General features: G+C 38.9%; 1 protein-coding gene across 1 annotated transcript; it reads right to left on the reverse strand.

The window, feature by feature from the left end:
- Positions 1–4,523: 4,523 nt before the first annotated feature.
- Positions 4,524–7,054, reverse strand: LOC148691685 (uncharacterized). Its single transcript, XM_088683387.1, has 2 exons — positions 5,068–7,054; positions 4,524–4,537 (listed from the first exon to the last, which is right to left on the reverse strand). Exons 1-2 carry the CDS (start codon positions 7,052–7,054, stop codon positions 4,524–4,526), a joined length of 2,001 nt encoding a protein of 666 aa, XP_088539513.1.
- Between the last annotated feature and the right edge of the window lie 1,555 nt (positions 7,055–8,609).

Here is an 8,609-nt window from a genome sequence, read left to right on the forward strand (position 1 = left end):
TCTAAGACAACCTAGTTCCTATACCACAAGCTCCAAGGTAGTTCAGAAGGATTTATAAACCGTCTCAGTTGAATGGTTTGGACATAATATGGGTTTCCGAAACCATTATTAAGATAGTCTTGATAATATATGTCTAAAACTATAAATCACAAGACAGGTTAGTTGTAGAGATCCATCCATCATGGATCTTAGCAAGCTAGTGGGAGCTATAAGCGTCTTATGAGAAAAGATCAATTGTTTGATTTCTCATAAAGATGTAAATGAATCTTTTGTTTACTAGGTTTACAAAAGATTAGTGGGAGTTGATCATATTCCTAAATTTGAATATATATATACATGATATATATTAATTTTGAAAATGAAAGAAATTCTTCATCGTTAAAGTTATGACTTTAAACATTCTATAATGATAGAATGTATATGGGAGACATAGTCTATATACATGGGATGGAAATCTATAATGATAGATTTCAAGATATAATTGGATTATATCAATCCCTAAAATAGACAATGAGATGCTAGGAAGTTTCTCATATGATGATAAACTTCAATTAGAATGACAATTCTAGTGAGACTAGGAAGTTGTTCTTCTCAAAGGGAATGTACCCTTTGACTCCCAAAGAAATAATGCGTAAATAGAATCCTTTATGCATACGCAGAAAGGTGATTTATGTATTACATATTGTATGAAAACATTGATATAAGTTGTACCTAGAACGGTACAAGATGATATCAGTGCAAGCCCAGGATCAGAACCATGGCAACTGTCAAGTGAATCCTTAGGTATTTAAGAAATACTAAGGATGGATTCCTCAAGAATGAGGAAGAATTAGAGTAATGTAATGGAAGCGTAAATGTATTAGATTATGAATCTAATCCATCATAGAATATCTCTTCATTATGAATGAAGTGATAATGAGATATCTCTTTATTATGACTAAAGAGATATTTGGGTGGAAACGTTAAAAGTAAATGACTTTAATGTGTTCCATCATGTATGCAAAATATATTGCCATATAGAAGCTTACAACATTGTTGTTTGGATGGGAAAGTTCATTCATGAACTCTCCATTCGGTTCCAACCAGAAAGTGTATGACACTAATGGGGCGATAGCTCAAGCCAGGGAATCAAGGTCTCATCAAGGTCCGAACTCAAATGAGAGACTGAACCACATGATTGAGAATCATGTATAATGGTGACGTCGTTATTCTCAAGGTTGCTTCTATGGATAACATATAGATATCCATTGTTTAGGCCTACTACTCAGCCATTTATGAAATGAATTACAGAAGAGGTATCATCACTGATGAACAAGCTGATTGGCTCTAGTGCAAGTGGGAGATTGTTGGAAATGTGCCCTAAAACCAATCATATGATGATTCTTTACGGACATTTCAAACTAATGTAGTTTAAATGTAAAGGGGCAAAGATTATTGTTTGAGCCGTCTCATATAAATGTTATATGCTTAAACGATAAGTCCAAGGAATATGTGATTGGAAGAATGCGATCTAAAGAAGTTAGATTCATGAGACCATTCTTTTGTTGACACATCCTAAACGTTCCTGATCATAGGATTGTCAATTGGGCATTGACAGTCCGTTAAGATCAGTACGTGCTATGTCTTCTCTCAGGGAGAGTGACTAGTCTCGAGTCATTGGTGTGTGTGACATCAAGACAAGTACGTAGGTGCTCAATAGAGAATGAGTTCACTGAACACGATCAACGAAGAGTTCTCATATTCATGTCACATGAGAACTCATGGTTGGGATAATGCAAATTAGTCTTTTGACCTGAGGCATCACAGTTGTCTTGTGGTTAGGTCCTTAATCTTTGATTATGTCAAAGTCACTCCATCAAGAAGGTGTCCACGGCATCGTTGGGGTTAAGCCACTTAGCCATGGAGGCAAGTGAATGCGCAACAAGGGATCTCTAACCTTCAAACTGTTTGAGGGAGAATACTCTATGATATGATTAAGAATCTTTGGCCAAAGTATGAATGAGATTTAGGAATGTGTTCCAAATCACATTCAAGGTAATCATATAAGCATAAGACTCACATTGGATAGTAGACATGAATAAACTATCAAACCAAACAATGTGGTCAAGAGTATTGTATTAGAGAAAGACCGTATTGCATTTGTAATCCTAAGACTGAATAGGTTCTCCACCTCTTCTGATTAGCTTGGGTAACCATGACATGCTGCTAGGCGTCAACCATGGTTTGTGGAAGCCCTAAAAGTGTATTATCACTAACGGGAGAATTGAAAGTAAGTTTCAATTCACAATCGATTAGAAAGAGTTTTAATCGCCCACTGCCTCGCTAAAAGGAACCTAATGGATCGTTCACCGAGTAAGGTAGAGTTTGAAGAAACAACGGAGATGAGTAAGAATAATTAAATGGTTTAATTATTTATCTAAGGCTAGGATTAATTAATATGTTAATTAATCAAACGAATAAGTTCGTTAAAGACCTCGGGTTAGTTTTGGGGCGCAAGGCCCAATGGGATTTGAATGTCAAGCCCATTAACTCAAGTTGTATGACAACTTGAATAAACAAAGGGCTTGAAAGCCCAATAAACCTATAGGCCGGCCATGTTAGAAGAATAGGGCTTTTGGTCCATTAGGTCACTTATTTGAAGGGACTATATAAAGGACTTTATAGCCTAAAATTCATTAAGGGTAATTTTTGGGGAAAGGATGAGAACACAAGCTCTCCTTTCTCTCTAAAATTTCGGCCACCTTGGAGGGATCATCTAGCAATCAAACTCCTCCAAGGTCACTCATTTCTTCTTCATTATGCCTTGGTGATGAATCATTAGAGGTTCTCAATTTTGGGAACTTGGAGAAACCTTTTCATCCATCCAAATCCATGGATCTAAGATGCAAGGAATGAAGGCCCTCTCTTTGGGTGATTAGCCTTTGCTTATGCAAAGAGGAATCTACAAAGGTATTGATTTCTCAACTCACTTTGTTTTGAGTTGAGTCGTGGTTCACCTATCTACTAGGCTTTGAAGTTCATGGGTTAAGTTTTGTTTTTGAGTGCATATAAACATGATTCCGCCTTTTAATTGTTAATTGCATGTTGTTGATGTTGCTCAAATGAACTTGTTTTTCACAAATCTTCCTTCAAAAACTGCTCTAAAAGGCTCAAAATTGCATTTTCTTGCCAAGTTTGTCATTAGGACCTACAAACAAACGAAAATAGCTCAAAACACTATAATAAGTAGTAATTAGCTCACTAAATGTAAGGAAATAACATAACTAAGTAGCATAAATATGCTCCTATCAGGTTGTTTGTTCTTTCGCTGCCCCAAAACAGCACCAATTGCATAGTCCGAAGCATCGCACATCAACTCGAATGGAAGGCTCCAATCTGGAGGTGTGATAATGGGAGCCGAAGTGAGAGCCTCCTTTAAGTGCTTGAATGCCGTGGAGCATGCATCATCAAACTCGAAAGCCACCTCTTTTTGAAGCAATCGGCATAGTGGCTGTGCAATCTTGGAGAAATCCTTTATGAAATGCCTATAAAAACCTGCGTGACCAAGAAACGAACGAACCTCTCTAACCAAAGTTGGAGAGGGTAAGTGACGAATAAGGTCTACCTTAGATTTATCCACTTCAATGCCTTTTTCAGAAATAATATGTCCTAGAACAATACCTTGTTTAACCATGAAGTGACATGTTTCCCAATTAAGCACAAGATTTGTTTCAACACAACGTTTCAAAATTAAGGTCAGATTATTCAAGCAATGATCGAATGAATTACCAAACACGCTAAAGTCATCCATGAATATCTCAATAATTTTCTCCACATAATCAGAAAATATACTCACCATGCATCGTTGAAATGTCGCAGTGGCATTGCACAAACCAAATGGCATGCGCCTATATGCAAAGGTGCCAAAGGGGCACGTGAAGGTTGTCTTCTCTTGGTCCTCCTGAGCTATCACAATTTGGTTATATCCGGAATATCCATCAAGAAAGCAATAAAATTTATAACCGGCTAACCTTTCTAACATTTGGTCAAGGAATGGCAATGGAAAGTGATCCTTCCTTGTCATGGCATTTAACTTCCTGTAATCAATACAAACACGCCAACCGGTCGCAACACGAGTGGGTACTAGCTCTTGTTCTTCATTCTTCACCACCGTGACTCCGGACTTCTTTGGAACAACCTGCACGGGTGACACCCAACGACTATCAGAAATAGGATATATAACACCACAATCAAGCAATTTTATAACCTCCTTTTTCACTACTTCCAACATGGGTGGATTAAGGCGACGTTGAGCTTCACGAGATGGCTTGGCTCCCTCCTCCAAAAGGATGCGATGCATGCACATGGTGGGACTAATGCCTTTGATATCCGCCAAGGTCCATCCAATGGCAGATTTGTGCTCCTTTAACACCCTTATCAACTTGTCTTCTTCTTGGGCCGTGAGTAAGCTAGATATGATGACGGGTAGTGTCTGATCTTCTCCCAAGAAAACATACTTCAAGTGACTAGGTAATGGCTTTAACTCAAGTGCAGGTGGCTGCACAATTGATGGAAGTAACTTGTTAGTCAAAACCGAATCTAAAATTGAGAGTGGAGACTTACCAAAATGTGAGGGCAATGACTCGAGGGCAGCAACCATTTCAATCACTTCACCACAAGGGGGCACGGCAATATGGTCAGATTGCATGTCGTGGGTTGCAAGAATTCCCCCACCCTCATTTCTTGCTCCTATGCCGTGCACTAAGGCTACCTCGAGTGCATCTTCGTTCATTTGATCCAAATGCACCTGTGCCAAAGAATCAACAATGTCAATAGCAAAACAAGAATGGTCCTCAATTGGATATTTAATGGTTTCAGAAAGATTAAAATTAATAATGTCCTCCATTTCTAAGACATAAAAATCTGCAGGAAAGATAAGATGATTGACCTGCACTAAAACATCCTCAAGGACTCCCTTGGGATAAGCGTTAGAACGATCGGCCAATTGAATTATAACGCCATCTTGTTTTAACTCACCAAGGTTCATAGATGCATAAATGGAATATGGCATGACATTAATAGAAGCACCTAAATCTAACATGCATTGTTCAAATCTAGTGTTTCCAATTATGCATGGGATAGTAAAGCTCCCTGGATCCTTACACTTTGGAGGTAACTTTCGTTGCAAAACCGCGGATACATTTTCACTTACTTTCACAACTTCTTTGTTTGAAATTCTTTTCCTAGTTGTGCATAACTCTTTTAAAAACTTTGCATACCTGGGCACTTGCTTAATGGCATCAAGTAAAGGAATGTTTACTTGGACTTTTCGAAAGGTATCCAAAATGTCTTTTTCGCTTTCTTCCTTCTTCGATTGTGCAAATCTGCGAGGGAAAGGAACATTGGGCAGATTAGTGTTCGAAATCACATTTGGGACAACCTTACCTGAGATGGACGGATGGGAGGGCTTAGATGGCTGCGGCATGGGTGGTGCTACCCTTGCCGTGGGGTAGGATTGCTCCTCTTCTTCAATTTGTATCTTCTCATCTTCCTTGTTTTGGGCAGGTTCATGTGCTTTGCTTCCCACTTCTTTTCCACTTCTTAGGGTGATAGCCTTTGCAGATTCGAAACCACCCTTGGGATTGACCACCGTAGTGCTTGGTAACTTACCATTTTCACGAAATTGTCCCAAAAATTCGGCCATTTGGCCCATTTGCTTCTTTAGCTCATTAACCTCCTTTGCTTGGTTCAGCATTCCCTGTGCCATTGTGGTTAATAATTGATATGTTTTATCATCATTCATAGACGTACCTGAATTGGTTTGGGATGATTGTGCTTGAGAAGGTGGTTGTGGTGCCATTGGCCTTGGAAAGAAACCCGGGGGTTGTCGGAATCCACCTTGTTGGGCAGATTGTGGTGCATCTCTCCATCTGAAATTTGGGTGGTCACGCCATCCTTGATTGTATGTATTAGAGAAAGGATCACCCCTTGGTTGGTTTTGACTCCCATAACCCACGGCATTGGCAGATTCCCACCCTCCATTCTCAATTAATTGAGGGCATTGATCAGATTGGTGTCCTTGAATGGAGCATACACCAGAGATTGTAGTTCCTTGTGTTTTAGGGCCTTCAACAAACTGCGATAACATAGACGTAAGGTTAGCCATTTGGGATTGTAACTCAGAAATAGAACTTACCTCATTTACATGATGTGGCCGTGGGGTGTCTCTTTGCCCAACACCTTCATATTGTTGTGCGTTGAGTGCTCGATTAGCAATGAGAGTTTTGGCATCCATGGGTGTCTTGTCCACTAAAGCTCCTCCCGCGGATGCATCCAACATTTGCCGTTCAAGTGGTAAGAGACCTTCGTAAAAATATTGAAGAAGCAGCTCCTCCTTCATTTGGTGTTGTGGACATGAAGCAACAAGAGTTTTAAAACGTTCATAATAAGTTGGAAAAGATTCACCTTGGCTTTGCTGAATTCCACTAATCTTCTTGCGAAGAAGAATGACTCGTGATGTCGGAAAGAACTTCTCCAAGAAGGCTCGCTTCATACTCTCCCATGATGTGACAGTTCCGGGAGCCAACTCATACAACCAATCCTTGGCCTTTTCCAACAAAGAAAAAGGAAAAGCCTTCATCTTCAATATGTTGCTGTCCACATTCACCGGTGTCATACTTGAGCATACTACTTCGAACTCCTTTAAATGCTTATTGGGGTCCTCCATTGATAACCCATGGAACTTGGGTATATGATGTAGCAAACTGGACTTCAACTCAAACTCATCGGTCTTCTCAGGGGCTGCCCTAGGGTATTGGATGCAAAGAGGGGCTGCATTGGCCAAACCCGAGGCAGAAAGCTCCTTGATGGTTCGATTGTCCGCTGCCATGGTTGGTACTTCCTCTTCAAACCTTGCCGTGGCCTCCTCTTCAACCTCAACTTCTTGCTCTTCTAATTCAGGTTCGGGACTAGGAGGATTAGACTCTTGCAATTTCTTTTTCCTTCTCAAAGTCCTCTCGAAATCGCCATCAAAGTCGAAGATATGCTCACGAACAGGTTGTGAGCTACGGGTCATAAACTAGTACCTGCACACAAGAGCAAACAAGATAAGTAACCAACTTAATAGACTCGGCACAAGTAAGAAAATAAGGCGCCTATACAGGGCACAAAAGCAAAACACACACAGACGGTGCAAAAATTAAAACAAAACAGAAACTAAACAATTTAAACAAGACTCAAGACAAGGGATTAGCAACTTTGCTAATCCCCGGCAACGGCGCCAAAATTTTGATGCGTTACGAATGTGACACACAAATTAAACCCTATTTGTGACAATTGTAGTAATGATGTAAGTAGGGATCGTTCTAACCGGGGATTAACTAGGGGTGCTAAACACTTTAAACTGACTCAAATAAATAAAACTAACCTTTAAAACACTTAACTCACTTAAAAAAAACTCAAAACAAGTTCACAAGACTCAAAATAAGCTAAAAACACTCAAAACTGCCTAAAAACACAAACTGGGCAGTTTTGAGCCTAAACACAAACTTGGACGAAAATTGGTTCTAACTTGACTCAAAACTCTTAAAAACACAATCTAAAACATAATTGAACCAATTAGACACTCTAAGACAATTGGGAATTTGGTTTTGGACGAAAATCAAACAAACAAAACATCAATGTAAACTAGGCAGATTTGGACGAATTTGAAGGTGTTTGTGACTCCAAATACTTAAAAACACAAAATAAGACAGATTATAATGACTAAGACTTAACAAAATATGGGGGGATTGTGTTTGGAAGAAATTAAATTAAATGGACAGATTGTAAAGAAAACAGATTGTAAGACAAATTGTTATAAACCACTGGATGATGGAATAGCTAAGGGGTTCTTCTCCACACATGAAATATATGCAACGTAAATCAATTTCCAGTTATCAATTCAATAAGTTATGAACCTCGACACTCCAAGTTAATTAGGTCCGCTTAAATTAACCTTCAGATTTCCCTAGAATCATTGAATTGGATGAATATGCATCGCAAACAAATTATTCCTAACAAGTTCTCTATATGAACAGCATGATAAAGACACAAGTTAGAATCATTACGTTCTTTGGAAATCATAAGCATCGACAAGGCATTTGTAACTATGAAAAGCACGATACTCTTGCCAGGAATCTACTTAACATGATCGTGACTAGCGACCTTCACTACTTGTGAATATAAATTCATAACGATTAGGTGAAACAAACTTATATCCTAGCACCAAATTCAAGCATGCAAATTAAGCGTGCACTCTCAATCAACATACAAGAATAAGTTCTAAATCAAACGGTTAAGCAAATTGTATTCACGACTTATGCAACGATAACTGGAAGTAATCAACTTATTTCACATATATAATCATGGTTTCGAATACACCCTTAGCCAAAACGAATTTAGCCAATCATTCTCAAAGCAAAACAAAGATTACATGAATTAGACATTGAAATATAAGAGAGAATACACCTAAAATTGTTCAACAACTCAGAATGAAGAGCCAAACAATTGAGTGAATCTGTCTCCTTTCCCTTGCTTGCGGCAGATTGGATGGTGGTGGTTTCTGGGCTGTTTTGATGATGTAGAATGGA

The sequence above is a fragment of the Pyrus communis genome, chromosome 13 (assembly GCF_041283825.1).
Source record: "Pyrus communis isolate YQ-2024b chromosome 13, ASM4128382v1, whole genome shotgun sequence".
NCBI lineage: Eukaryota > Viridiplantae > Streptophyta > Magnoliopsida > Rosales > Rosaceae > Pyrus > Pyrus communis.